Source organism: Mirounga leonina, unplaced genomic scaffold (assembly GCF_011800145.1).
Source record: "Mirounga leonina isolate KUSES-001 unplaced genomic scaffold, KU_Mleo_1.0 Mir_366, whole genome shotgun sequence".
Lineage (NCBI taxonomy): Eukaryota > Metazoa > Chordata > Mammalia > Carnivora > Phocidae > Mirounga > Mirounga leonina.
This window is the reverse complement of record NW_023270709.1, coordinates 21,522,123-21,539,177: the sequence shown is the minus strand read 5'-3', so window position 1 is coordinate 21,539,177 and position 17,055 is coordinate 21,522,123. Positions and strand designations below refer to the sequence as shown.

The 17,055-nt window shown below is 43.8% G+C and overlaps 1 protein-coding gene across 6 annotated transcripts in view; it reads left to right on the top strand.

Moving 5' to 3' along the window:
• Positions 1 to 17,055, top strand: part of MBOAT1 (membrane bound O-acyltransferase domain containing 1) — a 110,004-nt gene that overhangs the window by 64,555 nt on the left and 28,394 nt on the right. For all 6 annotated transcript variants that reach the window (XM_034985755.1, XM_034985756.1, XM_034985758.1 and 3 more), the window contains one exon: positions 1,091 to 1,186. In XM_034985755.1, the coding sequence (XP_034841646.1) occupies positions 1,091 to 1,186 (96 nt within the window). The remainder of the gene's footprint in view (positions 1 to 1,090; positions 1,187 to 17,055) is intronic.

Here is a 17,055-nt window from a genome sequence, read left to right as displayed (position 1 = left end):
AACCTCGCTGCAGTTTTCAGCCTCCCCCAGAAATGTAAGTCCTCCTCGGTCAGCCAGGAATTTTCTGGTCAGCACCAAGGAGGATCTGTCACATGGCCCTCTCCATCCCCCAAAGGGAAGATGAGGTCATCCCGCATGGTAAGATGCTTCCCTCTAAGGGAAAGTGGCCTTGCTTGAAACAATCCCTTCTCTTTTCCTAGTCGCTTCCTTATTCCACCCTTCGGCCTGTAAAAACCTTCCATTTTGTGCCACTCCTTGGAGTTCCCCTCTCCTTGCTAGATGGAATGCCAGAGCCAGACATCACTTAACGGAGATAATTAGATCTTCAGCATTTACTCAGTTGAGTTTTTGTCCTTTCACGTCTCAGATGTAGAATTGCAAATTGATGATGTTCTGAAAGGCCCCGCGTGTGCGTGCGCATGTGTGCGTGGGTTTTGCCGGTTTATCCCATGAGGTCAGGGCCAGTCTCAGTAGGAAGCCACAGAGCGATCCGGAGTATGTGGTAACCGAAGCCTCAGGCTTGGGCAGGGAGGGTCCCGAGCAGAGCCCTTGGGAACGCTAACACCTAAGGAGAAAGTGGAGTAAGATAAGCTGAGTAAGAGCCGTGGAAGAATTAACCAGAGAGGTGGGACGCAAACACAAAGTAGAAGCCAAGAGAACAAAGTGTTTGGGGAAGGGAGTGGCCGGCAGGGTGACGCTGGCCTGTATTTTACAATGATCTGGTGTAAGCACAATGGTTTGGAAAGAGGAGAATCTGAGAGCAAGACCTTCCAGGTCAATGGTTCCCAGCTCCGGCTGCACAATGGACTTAACACCTGCTGGGGGTATCCTGTACCAATTAAGCCCGGATATCGGGGGTGAGGCCCAGGTGTCTGCAGTTTGTAAAGCTCCCTGGATGACTCCACTGTGCTGTCCCCGTGACAAAAGATGAAGGGTTCCAGGCAATGAGTGCAAAAGTGAAGGGGGAGCGCACGGACTGGGTGGCAGATTGCGATGGATGACATGTGAGGAGTGAGGGAGAGGAAGAGGAGAAAATTGATTGTGTTACCGCCCTGCGTAATCATCTGATCTTCTCTGTTTCTGGTTTCAGATACTCCTTTTTTGTAGCAATGGGATACCTTACAATATGTCACATCAGCCGCATATACATCTTCCACTATGGAATCCTCACTACGGATTTCTCTGGGTGAGTATCTTTTTTTAAAGATTTATTTATTTGAGAGAGCGAGAATGAGAGAGAGTACATGAGAGGGGGGAGGGTCAGAGGGAGAAGCAGCCTCCTCGCTGAACAGGGAGCCCGATGCGGGACTCGATCCTGGGACTCCAGGATCATGACCTGAGCTGAAGGCAGTTGCTTAACCAACTGAGCCACCCAGGCGCCCCTCTGGGTGAGTATCTTAATTTGGGCGGCGGGGGGCGCTTTGACTGTGGGCTTTGCCTCAGCCTCTTGGGGTCTATGAAGATGAAGCCTGCACAGGAGAATCCTTGGCGGTTGGTTAAATCAGTTGGTAAGACCGTGCTATAATGAGGTTTGGGTTGAAGATTTGATGAGCTCTGCCATGTTGTAAACGAGGGCCCATGCGCTCTCTCTGTCCTGCCACCTGGTTCTGTAGAGTTACCCGGGAGCACAACCAGGTACCGACTTATTTATGTGTTGTCTCTGGCTACTCTTACAGAGTTGTGTGGTTGTGACAGATGACCCACACAGCCTAAGATCTTCACGACCTTGCTCTTTACAGAAAAAGCTTCCCAACCCCTAGTCTGAGGCTCTTAACACAGGGTTGGTATTTATCTCATACTAATTTTGAATAATAGAGAAATTCTTCCATACTAGTTGAGAAGCAGACCCCCTTGGGTGGCCCCTGGCTGCCCTGGCCTCTCCCCCAGATTACCTAGACTTCTAGCAACTAGAAGGTAATACCCAGCACAGCAAGAGTCTCCATACTAGTTGTAAAAATGTTGTCTGTCACCATGGCCTTAACCTAGTGGGCCACCCCTCTCCTCAGTGTCACCTGGTGAAGACCGGGGACAGAGCAGTGAAAATTTTGTATTCTGTTGATGTTTGTTTGGGAAGAGCTTTTTATGAATCTTGAGGAACGAATGCTAACGCAGTGACTCCTCATAACACATTACAGTAGCCTTGTTACGTCTTTGGGAGCTCGGGTCTGTTCTCCGCAGCTGTCTGAGGTCAGGGAGAGCCTGCCTTCTCCCCCTCGGGTTGGATTGCACTTGATTCCATGAGTTTGGAGGACAGGTAATGAAATAAAGGGGTTGCAACTCATGGCTCATTTCCCACCACGAAGAGGCTTAGGAAGGCAGAGGTGTTTGCTTTGAGGCACAAGGACCGTTTGTTGTCCTCAAGTTTCTGTGTCTGTGGTTTGCTCCTTCAGGCATCCGTTCTTCCTACCTTCAGGCTCTCGGATTTTCCGTCTCTCTTTGACTCGTCTCCTTTCTGCATTCCCCTCCGTGCAGGGTGTGGGGCACGGTTGTTCGGTTTTTCTGAAACAAATTCACAAACTTCCTAATCTTTACTTTCGAATGATGTGTGTGGGAAAATAGGGAAGCAACGAAGATAACCATGTAGCCAGGAAGTTATAGCATTAAAAATCATTTTTAAACAGTGATCATAACTCTCCCTAGTGTTTAATCAACAAACTTCATTTTTTGGTTTCACACCCAAACTGTACCCCACCGCTCCCCCCCCCCCCCCCACTCTCAAGAGCTCCTGGCACTTATTAGGTGTTCAATGAATGAATCAGTGACCTGCTGTAGTTATTTTGTCAGTTCTGTTTTCAGTGCTTCCGGGAGCCTCAGTTAAAGAGCCCCTCCGGCCATATTTTGGGTTGGGATAGGGAATGAAATGCTTTCACTTCAGCCCAAAGTAGGTTATTACCGGTTTCTCATCTATATTATCTTTTCTTTTGGGGGGCACAAAACACATATTCATGCATTGATTTCTGCCAGAGTTTTTGAGTCCCCAGTATGCTAGGCACAGTGCCAGGTGTGGGGCAGGAGGAAAGGTGTTTTAGGCGGAGGGAACAACTACACGAGAGCATGGAATTATGACAGGTGCCTGCGGAGGGCCCAGAAACCTGCCTGCCTCTCCCTTACCGCCCACGTCCCTTTGTCACCGGGTCCTCTCAGGTGGGCAGCCTGGCTGTCACTAGGCTCTGTCCACTCCTCTGCACGTCCACAGCCATCACTTGGGACCACCACATGTCTGGCTATCTGCCTTTCCGCCCCGCCCCTTGTCCGGTCTGTGCTGTCTCTACCACCCAGAACGAGGCTCTAAAATATCAAAGCAGTGGTGCCTGGGTGGCTCAGTTGGTTAAGCATCTGCCTTCGGCTCAGGTCATGATCCTAGGGTTCTGGGATCGAGTCCCGCGTCGGGCTCCCTGCTCAGCAGGGAGCCTGCTTCTCTCTCTTTCTCTCTGACAGATAAGTAAATAAAATCTTAAAAAAATATATCAAAGCAGGTGATGCTCCGGACTGGATTCTTCTGCAGTCTACTCCTGCCATGCACTGAGCATTGCAGAAAAGCTTCTGGTCTGCACACACGCTAGGTTAGGTTCATGTCTCTGTGCCTCTCCCTTGCTCATTCCCCTCCTTAGAAAGCCCTTTTTCACCCTTGTCTGTGTGGAAATCTCTTACTTCACTTTCTACAACCCGGCTCAAAATCACTGCTTTGCAAAGCTTTCCCTGATTGCCACCCCCTCCCTCCCCTGTCTCCGGTCCCCTTCCTCCTGTTGGTCACTGCATTTTGGACCCTGCCTAGGAGGAGGGCTCACAGCCAGCTTTCACCGGCTGGTGCAGCCCATCCCCTGTAAATCCTACTCCCTGAGATCCTGATGCATGGTGTTTGGAGTCAGGGGGCAAAGGTGCTTCTGCTCTCACCAACTGATCTGTATGCTTGTCTAGTGTCCTATGTGTTTTATTCCCAAACTTGCTTATTCCAGTTTGTACTTAACACAGAAACTGATTATATATGGATGCGAAAGGAGAGAGAGTGGTTTCTCTCAATCTCGGTCGGGTCCTTTGGAAAGAGACCAAGGCAAGTTCATTGTGTTACAGGTAATGGGTGATGAAGGTGAAGTGGGTGGGAGGCTGGGGGGGTAGGGGGGTGCACCGGAGCCGGGCGGAATTCTGCATTCAGGTCACTGCAGTGTGGGCATCTTGACTTTCTTTTACCTTCTTGGTCTACGTTAGAGGAAACGACTCTGGAGAAAGATGCTGTCACTCGTCAGATCCATGCTCCAAAGAAGGGCTTTGGTGCTGAATCAAAAGGTTCATTCATGCATCACTCAGCAGATGCTGACTGAGATCCCTGAACCCACTAGGCCGGGTTATAGGACACAGGGTCGAGCAAACGCTGTGGAATGAATGCACTTACAGTTACCGACTGCAAGTCTGTATGGGAAGTTCACCTCTGAGCGCATCATTGTGTACTGGGTTGATTCATGTTCCCCTGAACTCAACCTCAGAACGTGTTCTTCTTTAGAAATAGGATCTTTGTAGGTGTAACTAGTTAAGATGAGGACATACTAGATTAGGGTGGGTCCTACCTTCATAATGGCTGGTGGCCTCCTTCTAAGGAGGCCATGGGAGACACGATGCCGGGGACCCATGTAGGGAAGGCCATGTGAAGATGTAGGCAGAGGGAAGGGTGATGATAACCACAGGCGAGGGAACTCCGACGATTGCCAGAAGCCACCAGAAGCTAGAGGAGAGCACAGAACAGGTTCTCCCCCAGCCTCCAGAAGAAACCAACTCTGCCAGTGCCTTGATTTCAGACTTCTGGCCTCCAGAAAATAGTGAGGTGATAAGCTTCTGGTTTTAAGCCACCCGATTTGTGGGAATCAGTTATGGTACTTCTAGGACACCAATACACAGTGTTTTATGAATGCCTACCTTTTGATGGGCTAACAGCTGTCCCCCGCTCCTGATCATGCAGGGTAAGAATGCCTCCAGTGTCCCCAGTTCTCCCCCTTCTTGTCACACCTCCTCCTCCGTCCGTTCTGTCCATAACACCGTAAACTCTTGAATGATCATTAATTCATTTTTAGTATAACCAGAACTGGCGGAAGTTACCAGTAGGAAAAAATAAAGGGGGTTCTTGGAAAACCGCAGTGTGCTTGTGGAATGTGGTGGATCTGGGGACTTGGACGGCAGGGGACAATGGGAATCCGTCACTGTCAACCTGACTTCCAATAGCAGCATCAGACACATTTCCTCAAGTGATGTCTGCACTCGGAGGGGCATTTTTTAGATCTCCTTGTATTAAGAAGTCTCTAACATTACACACAAAACCATAGAATGTTTGGGGGTGCCTGGGCGGCTCAGTCGGTTAAGGGTTTGACTCTTGATCTCAGCTCAGGTCATGATCTCAGGGTCATGAGATTGAACCCTGCGTCGGGCTCCATGCTCAGCTTGGAATCTGCTTGAGATTCTTTCTTCTTCTCCCTCTGCTCCTCCTCCCCCACTCACACACTTTCTCTAAATACAATCTTAAAAAAACAAACAAACACACAGAGTGTTTGAACTGGAAAGGACACTGTGGGAAAAGATACAAAGAAGGTGTCTGTTACCGGTCTCAGTCTCATGAGACTTAGTTCTCAGTGCCAGTGCTATTCAGTTCTTGGGCATGTTTTTTGTTTTTTTGGTAATTATAGAACATTATTAAGCAGCATTATCTTTTCCCGCCCACCATAAATGCATAAGTGCCTCCCTGACATAAATTCATCTTCTTAGAGAAACAAATGGAGAGAGCTACATACCAACCTGAAAGTGACAAGATGTTTTAAATCTCAAATTTTCAGTTAGAGATTCTTGACCAACGTCTATTTTAATGATGAGCCTGCAGGCAAACACTAGTTCCCCTTCAGAATGGAATTCGTTTCACATGGCCATTTATTTCAGTTTTAAAATCTTATTTTGGGGAGGAATAAAGTAGTTTTTCGAAGCTGAATTCTGGTGTTTTAAAGCAGCCTGATGAGAGAGTTATTCTCTTTGGAGCATGCATCCAGGTCTAAGTGCTTAGCATACTTTATTACGTCTTTAGAATAAGAGCCCAGACAGGAATTGAATGGGATGAGATGAGATTAGTGTTTATGTCAAACAACATATATATGTTTTTAATTTGGGGGAACCCATAAACTCGTGCGTTAGATGATTCTGGGGCTTGAAATTTTATTTATCATTCTGAAAGTAATCAAGTTTTCATGGGCTGGACTGGCATTAATAGCGAGGATAACACACAAGATACAGTTTTATTATTGCTGCTAATACAGTTTATATCAATACATGCAGTGGCCGATGTCCTTTGTGTTTTCTCTGTGAATGTGGGCTATTAAAAATACCAGAACATTTACTGTTCTCCTGGGGGAAGCTCAACAATTCTTTGTAATAAAGCTGGTACTTGATTTCCTTTTAAGTTTGCAATAGTGAACGGATTCTTCTTTTTTGCTCACAGAAGGGTACAAATTGAGTTTTCTGAGGAAGCAGCAAGAACCTTTATTCCCTCCTTGCAGGCTAGGCCAGATTCAGGCAGATAATTGCTCTCCTATCATGTTGGCAATTTGAGTTGCCTATGTGTTTTCGAAAACAGTCTGAAATGAGAACTCTTTTTTTTTTTTTTTTTTTTTTAAAGATTTTATTTATTTATTTGAGAGAGAGAGAATGAGAGACAGAGCACGAGAGGGAAGAGGGCAGAGGGAGAAGCAGACCCCCTGCTGAGCAGGGAGCCCGATGTGGGACTCGATCCCGGGACTCCAGGATCATGACCTGAGCCGAAGGCAGTCGCTTAACCAACTGAGCCACCCAGGCGCCCTGAAATGAGAACTCTTAAACACTGATAGTGGGAGTATAAATTGGTACAACCCTTCTGGAAGGCAACTTAGCCATAAAATTTCAAGCAAGGATTTTTTTCTTTTAAAAAATCATATTCTAGGGGCGCCTGGGTGCCTTAGTTGGCTAAGTGTCTGACTCTTGATGTCGACTCAGGTCATGATCTCAGGATCATGGGATCAAGCCCTGCTTCGGGTTCTGTGCTCTGCGGGAGGCTGCTTGAGATTCTCTCTGTCCCTCCCCTGACTTGTGCACGCGCTCACTCTCTCTCTCAAATAAATAAATAAAAATCTTTACAAAATCATATTTTATGACAGGATAAATTCCTAGGAATTGAATTACCTTAAGGAAATCAAATTTATTAATACGTGTGTTCAATTGTTGTCAAGAGTAGTGAAAAACCCGGAAGCATCCTAAATGGTTCTTTGGGGGGTTGGGGGGGTCTTTATTGGTGATTTTAATAATTTTTTTAATATGATTATAATGAGAAATCCTAAATATTATTGAAATATATTTGCAAAGGTATTACAAGTACGTATTATAGTGAACTATGGCCTCTAGGATTGGGACAATAGCCCTCTGTGTTCCCCTGTGACCTTATTGGGACATAATAGAAATATAACTTTCCTGCACCCCTTGCTGGTGGAGGTGATCATTTGCCTATTTGTCCATGGAAATGTGTTTTCCTCTGTTGGTTTATGACATCCTGACCCCTCCCCCTGACCAACCCTGTAGGTGTGAATAACTGGGTTCTATAATAGGGGCAGAGAAGTGATATTTGCAGGGAGATTGCAGGATTTGCTTATTTCATGTTTCTTCTTCAGGCTTCCGCCAGCTTTTTGATAACTAGCACAGTCATTTGGAATTTAATTCCAAGGACATGAGTTTAAGTTCTACCAAATATATTTGATGGGTTCCTATTAAAATGGAGAACTGGTGATTTTGTTGTTGTTGAGTGCCAAAGTATGGAGATGACAGCTTTGAAAAGATTAATGGGAAGGGTAAAAGCCCATTCTCCTCTGATTGACTGCTGGATGGTTCCCAGCAGATACTAGGTGAACGTTGAAAAGAGTTGAGAGGAGTTCCTGCTCCCTTCAGTTGTAGTCCTAGGGAGCCTGATGGGAGGATGTATTTTGTTTGCTGTGAGTCCTGGAGTCCTGTATTTTCCTCCTCGATGCTGGCACAGTTGATAGGAGTTTGTGAGCATTCCACTAAAGTTGTAATCTCATCACTTCCCTCTTCAGCAATCTAGGGAGCAGTGGGTACGAGCCAGGCAGAAGCAGTAGGGAGGTTAGAAAGTACCATCTGAGGCTACTAATTGCACCATTCGTCTTGAACTTGGTGACCCTGGTTGTTGTGCAAGAGGGCGGTCCCAGCCGATGTTGCTGGAGATTGCAAGTTTGTTGTAGTCCTGTTCTCCCACCCTGTCAAACATAATTGCCTGACTCTTTGTTTTCCTAATGTATTAGTATTATAAGGGGACTTTGATTATAAAGAAAGAAGTAATAAAAATACAAATATAACTTTTTGGATCTAAAATTACCTGTTGGGGAAAATCCCTGAATGTCAGATTGGCTTGATGTTGGCCAGCCAGCTGTGTGATCAGCTGTCTCTTGAACCTCTAATTGAGGACTGCATAATATCATTGTTCTATCCTAGTTTTACCAGGACAGAGAACATAACCACCCTAGGTCCAGAGAATAAGGTAAACTAGAGAGGTTTTATTGGAATATTGTTCAAAATTGAGTTTTTGCTTAAAGTTTTAAAGACAGGTTATTTTTGGTTGGAAGTTGATATGAGAAATAGATAGAATGCGTACCACTTCTGGCAAATTGCCCTGAGTCTGTCGGAAGGCAGTGATTTTTCTGTATGTGTATGTGTGTGTTGGGTGTGACATTTTTCTGTCTTACTTTCTCCTCCAATCACATCTCCATCTGCCCATTTTTCCTTTTTCATTTCCCCCTATATTTCTTTATCCAAATGAGAATAATAGTGTTAGGTTCAGGAAGAAAAACAGTGTTTATATATATATACGTATATATATACATACACATATATAAAACTTTATATATTTTTTGTTTATATATATAAATTTTTTATTGATTTATTTTTTAAAATTCGAGCATAATTAACATAGAATGTCCTATTAGTTGCAGGTGTACAGTATAGTGATTTAATACTTCCATTCATCACCTGGTGCTCATTACAGCAAGTGTACTCCTTAATCCCCATCATCTCTTTTGTCCTTCCCCTCCTTCCTCCTTCTGGTAACCATCAGTTTGTTCTCCATACTTAAGAGTCTGTTTTTTGGGGCGCCTGGGTGGCTCAGATGGTTAAGCGTCTGCCTTCGGCTCAGGTCATGATCCCAGAGTCCTGGGATCGAGGCCCACGTCAGGCTCCTGGCTCAGCGGGGAGCCTGCTTCTCGCTCTCCCTCTGCCTCTCTCCCTGCTGATGCTTTCTCTCCCTCTGTATCTCTGTGTCTCAAATGAATAAAATCTTTAAAAAAAAAAAAAGTCTGTTTTTTTTGTTCATTTGTTTTGTTTCTTAAATTCCAAATAATGCATGAAATTATATGGTGTCTTTCTCTGAACTGTCTCTTGAACCTCTAATTGAGCTTAGCATTATACACTTTAGATCCATCCATGTTGTTGCATATGGCAAGATTTCATTCTCTTTTATGGCTGAATAACATATCACCTCTTCTTTATTCATTTATCTGTCAGTGGATGCTTGGGCTGCTTTCATATTTTGGCTATTGTAAATAATTCTGCAATAAACATAGAGGTGCATGTTTCTGTTCAAATTAGTGTTTTTGTATTCCTTGGGTAGATACCTAGTAGTGGAATCACTGGATCATAGGGTAATTCCATTTTTAACATTTTGAGGAACCTCCACACCATTTTCCAGGGTGGCTGCGCCTATTTGCATTCCCACCAACAGTGCAAGAGGGTTCCTTTTTTTCCACATTCTCACCAACACTTGTTTCTTGTGTTTTGGATTTTAGCCATTCTGACAGGTGTGAAGTTATATCATTGTAGTTTTGATTTGTATTTCCCTGATGATGAGTGATGTTGAGCACCTTTTCATGTGTCTATTCGGCATCTGCATGTCCTCTTTGGAGAAATGTCTGTTGGTGTCTTTTGCCCATCTTTTAATTGGATTATTTGGTTTTATAGGTGTTGAGTTGTATCAATTCTTTATATATTTTGGATACTAACCCTCTGTTGGATATGTCATTTGCAAATATTTTCTCCCATTCTGTAGGTTGCCCTTCAGTTTTGTTGTTTGTTTACTTCCCTGGGCAGAAGCTTTTTACTTTGATATAGTTCCAATAATTTTATTTTTGCTTTTGTTTCCTTTGCCTCAGGAGACATATCTAGAAAAATGTTGCTATGGCCAATGTCAGAGACATTTTGCCTGTGCTCTCTTCTAGGATTTTGATAGTTTCAGGTCTCACATTGGGTCCATTTTGGGTTTATTTTTGTGTCTCATGTGAGAAAGTGGTCCACTTTCATTCTTTTGCATGTAGCTTTCCAGTTTTCCCAAGACCATTTGCTGAAGAGACTTTTTCCCATGGAATATTCTTTCCTCTTTTGTCAAAAGATTAATTGACCATATAATCATGGTTTTGCTTCTGGGCTACTTTGTGTTCTATTGAAATATGTGTCTATTTTTGTGGCAGTACCATACTGTTTTGATTATTACAGCTTTGTAATATAACTTGAAGTCTGGAATTGTGATGCCTCAGCTTTCTCACTACATTTTGCCATTTTAATTTCTTCTGTCTTGGTGTGGACTTCCTTGGGTTGATTTTGGGGGTGGGGACTGCTCTCTGTGTCTCCTGGGTTTGGATTTCTGTTTTCTTTCCCAGATTAGGGAAGTTTTCACCTATTATTTCTTGAAATAAATTTTTGCCACCTTTCCTCTTTCTTCTTCTGGGACCCCTGTAATGTAAATGTTGTTTCATTTTATGGTGTCACTGAGTTCCCTTAATCTCCTCTCGTTTTTTATTATTCTTTTTTCTTTCTCTGTCCATCTTGATTGCTTTCCATTATTCTATCATCCCAGTTGCTAATCTGTTCTTCTGCTTTCTCTAGTCTACTATTTATTCCCTCCTGTATATTTTTAATTTTAGTTATTGAGCTCTTTATCTCTGATTGGTTCATTTTTATGTTTTCTCTCTCTTTCTTGAATGTCTCACTGAGATCCTCCAGTCTTAAGTCCAGTGAGTATCTTTATGACCATTACTTTAAATGATCTCTCAGGCATATTACTTATCTCTGTTTCATTTAGGTCTCTTGCTCTGATTTTGTCTTGTTCTTTCATTTGGGACATAGTCCTCTGTCTCCTCATTTTATCTAACTCTTGTGTCTGTTTCTGTGTGTTACAAAGGTCAGCTAGGTCTCCTGCTTTTGAAAGTAGTGGCCTTATGAAGAAGAGGTCCTGTAGTGCCCTGTAGTGCAGTGTCCCCTGTTCACCAGAACCTGGTGCTTCATGGTTGTTTCCTTTGTGTGTTGAGTGCACTCTACCATTGTGCCTAAGCTGCATTTGCCTTCAGTTCAGTTGGCTGCCATGGTTCTCTTTGCCTGTTGTGGGCAGGTTTTGGGTCCTGTGTTGCTAATGGGCCAGTTGGGCTGCCTTGGGCTTGAGTTGTGTAGTTCAGACCAGGCATTTTCCAAGAGCTGTGGTCACACTGAACTGAAGGGTACCCTTCCTGTTTTGTTCCCTGACAGGCTGTAGGGGAGACCAGATGTCTTCCCCAGTCCACTGTTGGGGCCACAGTGTAACTGGTGTGTGTGTGGTTATTGTTCCCACTCCCCAAGGCAGGAGTCCCTTGGGAGTGGTGTTGTGCCCTGTTGCAGCTGCTTGCACAATGCCATTTTGTGGTGCTGTTCTGAATGGACTCGTGCCAAGGGCAGATCAGATGGGGCCGGAGAGAGGGGATTGTGCAGTGTTAGCAAGCTTGCTGGAGAGTGTTTGAGCTAGCTGGTTCCTGGGGGTGCCCTCTTTAGGCAGGGGTGCAGGAGAGAGGAATGGAAGATTTTTCCTTTTGGAGAAGATTCCTAAAGATTCCGTGCCTCTCAAGCACACGTTCTGAGACTTGTAAATAAATCTCCTTCTGTATACCACAGTATATTCCAGGTATTTCTCAGACTGCTGCTTCCATGCTGTATCTCAGCAGGGCTCTATGTTATGCTGTCTCTTTAGGGTTCAGGACTCAGTTTCCTATCACCCTCCAGCTATCTGAGAGCAGAGCCCACTGATTTTTTAAGGTTCTGGGGGTAAGCCCCGCTGGTTGTAAGAACTGCAAAGTTCAGTCCCTGTGGTTTTCAAAGCCAGATGTGATGGGGGTTCATTTTCCCAGTGCAGGTCCCTAGCCTTGGGGTGCCTGGTGTGGGGTTTGCTCCTGTTCATGCTTGCAGTGTCCCTCCCTCCTACAGACAGTCTCACGAATCAGTTTGGTTCCCAACCATCTCCAGCCTTCCTACTCTTTTCAGTGTGGCCTCTTCTCTATGTTTAGCTGTGATAAGTCTTCTGCCAGTCTTCAGGTCCTTTTTTGGGTTATTTACACTGATGTGGCTATTTTCTAGCTGTATGTATGGGACAAGGTGAGCTTAGGATCCTCCTACTATACCATCTTCCCCAGAAGTTGAGCTGATTGTCTTTTTTTTTTTTTTAAATCATGAAAAAATTTTGTAAGACAAGAGAAATGGCCCTACTTCAACCATGCTGGACTCAAACCTTGATTTCAGATTGATCAGATGGTTCCCATGGATTCAACTGCAGCACCTACTACTAGTGAGTGTGTACAAATCCATGGACAAGGCAGGGGGTGCAAAATCTGAGTACAACTAAAGTGCTAAGGCCTCATTGTTCTGAGGAAGTTCTTTGGCTACACCAAGGAGCCTTTTTGTGTCCTTTCTGCACTTGTAGTATGTGCTCGTGTGTGCTGGGTTTTGCACCTTTGCAAAAGTTAGCATGAATTCTAATCATAAACCATCAAACACGTCTTGGATTATTTTAGGTTTTGACTGAAATACAACATGGATGGTATTTGAGTTTCAACTTTTAAGTCAGTAGCTTTTTGGATTTGACTCTCATATCTCATAACTTGGGCATTCTAAATTTGTCATCTGATCTACTCATAAGTGTAAGTAAAGGATCAATGAAAAAATGTTGAGAGAGGAAGTCTTCTGAGCAAGAGCATATGGCACTCCTTCTTTCACCCATAGAAAAATGAGTAGGTAGGAGGATGCTAACTCCATCTCCTCTTAATGAACAGGTTCTAGTTCTAGTTTGCAGATTTTAGATCTGCTTTTTCACCAGTTATTAGTGTATTGTGTTTAATAAACCCATGATCACATGTGTGAGTTCCTTAAGTTGCTTGAAACTTCTTGAGACGTTTAAAACAGAAGCAATATATTGTTGAAAGTAGTCTAGATGACAAGTAATTATATTTGGTCCACAGCTTTTTTTCTCTCCAGAAGGGACATTTTTTCCCAAGGTAATGACACCAATATAGTTTTTACATAGACCCAATAGTGCAGACTTCATATTGAATATTTATTGACCATGATCTAGAAATTCAATATTATGTATTGTATTCGTCCAGGTTCTCTGAGGAGCAGATACCAAGATGGGAACAGAAGTAAGAGATTTGTCATGTGAAATGCCTGTGAGGGAAACCGGGGAATCTGGAATAGATTGAAATGCAAGTCTGGCCCCTGAGATGAGAGAGGGAAGGAAGGAAGACAGCAGTGCAGGTCTAAAACAATTTCACGTTCAGTGAGAAGTCCTCTAGCAAAACGCCCTGGGGAGGAGTACCATGCCTCCTTTGCAGGGACCTGCCTGGGTACCTGCCCCGGTCTGTCATTGGCTGGAGCAGCTCAAGGGGGCGTGGCCCCAGCCTGAAGTTGGAGTTTGAATGTGTGGCAGCTGTGGCTAATCATTGATGCCCCCGCCCCCCAAAGCCCATAGATTTGAGTGACTTCTGCTCATGGCCATTGCATATATGAGACTCCTTACTGCATTTTTGAACATGAGCCTTACTATGGAATACATTAAATGTAATGCCAGATAGAGGAAAACAAATGTTATATTTCTATAGAGAAAGAAAGGTAGGCTAATTCCGCAACAATTCCTTTTTTGATATATCTATTTTTTAGACCCTTTAAAAAATGCAGTTAGGAATTGAATGGAAAGTAGGAACTTGCTTGGTTTGCAAATTGCATAGTCACCAGGATGTGTACCTCCAATTTTAAAAAATGTACTGGACTTGGTGTAAGGAAAAATGGGGGCTTAGGTCCTATCACTGATTCCTAGGACTTTCAATCTTCCAAGGGGAAAAAAAAAAAAAAGATAAAAAGGCTTTGGAAAGAAACTTTTGTGCTTTGAAAGTCATGTTTGGAAACTACCTTGAATATGACACTTAGAGTGAGCCCCTTTCAAAAAAAAAAAAACCCAAAAATAATAGCTCTTGGCATCTGTTATGCATTCTGGGTCCACAGTCTTGTTGAATATCAGGAAGGTGAGATGCCAAATTATATTGGTCTTAAGACCACATTGTATAGAAAGTTTCAATGTAGCTCTTATTCATTCTAAGGCCCAAACCTCAGGGCTCTGGAAGAGCAGTTATTTTTTTCAATCTACAAGAGCACAGTCATAATCAGTGTGAGCTGTGAGCATGTCTGGCTGTGCTCAGATGACCACCCGGATGGCTCCCAATTTTGCCACACCTAATTCTCACCAGTTCTGGCAGAGCATGGCGGTCCTTCCCTTCTGCAGTCAGACTCCCTTTCTCTTCTGTTAGCCTCCTGTGTGATATTAGGAATCTTGTTTCAAAAAGTGGCCAGTGGGCTTTTGCCAATAAGATACAAGGTTGGGCATAAATGTTTAGATTTCAAAGGGTGTTTGTTGGTACTTTAAAATAGTTTACTATATTGATAGTTTAAAAATGTTACATGGTTATTTTATTTGGTTTTTTTAAGATTTTATTTATTTGAGGGGCGCCTGGGTGGCTCAGTTGGCTAAGCGACTGCCTTCAGCTCAGGTCATGATCCTGGAGTCCCGGGATCGAGTCCCGCATCGGGCTCCCTGCTCGGCAGGGAGTCTGCTTCTCCCTCTGACCCTCCCCCCTCTCATGTGCTCTCTGTCTCTCATTCTCTCTGTCTCAAATAAATTAAAAAAAAAAAAAGATTTTATTTATTTGAAAGAGAGAAAGAGAATGTGCGTGAGCCGGGAGAGGGGCAGGTGGGAGGGAGAGAATCTCAAGCAGATGCCACGCTTAATGTGGAGCCCCTGGCTGGGCTCGATCTCACGACCCTGAAATCATGAGCTGAGTTGAAACCAAGAGTGGGACGCTTGGCCGACTGAGCCACCCAGGTGCCCCGCATGCATATTATTTTACAGAGATGGAAAATGGGAACTCGAAGGGGAGGAATTAAGGAGGAAAAGGGACTCACAGACAAGAGGCAGAGTGCAGTTGTCACATATCAGACTCGGCCTAAAATGGTCTGTGCCCCATCCCATCCTCCCACACACTTGGGCTGGGCTCATGGGGAGTGTGGCATCCCAGGGTCATCCCAGGAGTGCTTTCCTTGCTGCCTATATAAATGGGCCATCAGTCCATAGGGTCAGAGACAGCAAATTCAATAGGAAACCTCAACAATATGGATCAGAAAACCAGGCTAGACTAAGAAGGATTGAAGGATGTTATGGTTGAGCGGTGGGGTTTTATCTTGTCTGGTTGGGCAAGAATGGAGCTATGAAGGGTACTAAATGGGGGTGGACGATTGGAAAAACAGGTGCCATTTATAAAAATTGCAGTTTTGTTGAGATAGAATTCACATATCCTTCAATTCACCTATTTAGAGAATACAATGCAGTTTTTTTTTTTTTTTAAAGATTTTATTTATTTGTCAGAGAGAGACACAGCAAGAGAGGGAACACAAGCAGGGGGAGTGGGAGAGGAAGAAGCAGACTTCCTGCGGAGCAGGGAGCCCGATGCGGGGCTTGATCCCAGGACCCTGGGATCATGAACTGAGCTGAAGGCAGATGCTTAATGACTGAGCCACCCAGGCACCCCACAAGGCAGTGGTTTTGAGCATATTCACAGAGTGGATTTACAGGTGCAACCATTAGCATAATTAATTCTACATTTTCATCACCCCCCAGAGAAACCTGTATACATTAGCCATAAGTCCTCATTTCTTCCCAATTCCTCCAGCCTTAGGCAGCCAGTGATTTTTCTGTGGATGTGCCTATTCTGCTATTTCATATAAATGGAATCATACAATATAGGACTTTTGTGTCTGGCTTCTTTCACTTAGCATAATGTTTTCAAGGTCCATTCATATTATACCACGGGTCAGTACTTCACTGTATTTATTGCTGAATATTATTCTAATTTATAGACATACCACATTTCATTCATTCATTCATCAATTGGTGGGCATTTAGGTTATTTTCTTTTGGGCTATTATGAATAATGTTGCTCTAAACAGGTTTTTGTGTAGATATATTTTTATTTCTCATGGGTATATACCTAGGAGTGAAATTGCTTGGTTATATAGTCACTCTGTGTTTAACCTTTTAAGAAACTGCCAGATCTTCTGAAGTGGCTGGACCTTTTAATGTTCCCACCAGGAACGAATGAGGGTTCCAGTTCTCCACCTTCTGACCGACACTTGTTACCTTTTTGGTGCTCGTCATCCTTGTGCTTGTGAAGTGGTTTGCATTTCTCTGATGGCTGATTATCGTTGAGCATCTTTTCATCTGCTTATTTACCATTTGTGTATCTTTTTCGGAGAAATGTCCATTCAGATCCTTTGGCCATTTTTAAATTGGGTTATTGTCTTATTCTTATTGTAAGAGTTCTTTATAGGTTTATTGACAGGTGGCTGCATTTTACAAAAGTATCTCTTACTATGTGTGCATAGAAGAATTACCTTTAGGGCGCCTGGGTGGCTCAGTTGGTTAAGCGACTGCCTTCGGCTCAGGTCATGATCCCGGAGTCCCTGAATCGAGTCCCACATCGGGCTCCCTGCTCGGCAGGGAGTCTGCTTCTCCCTCTCCCACTCCCCGTTTGTGTTCCCTCTCTCGCTGTGTCTTTCTCTGTCAAATAAATAAATAAAATCTTTAAAAAAAAAAAAAAGAAGAATTACCTTTAATAGAACATGTGTTAGAACAATTAGGATAAAGAAGCCAGAATA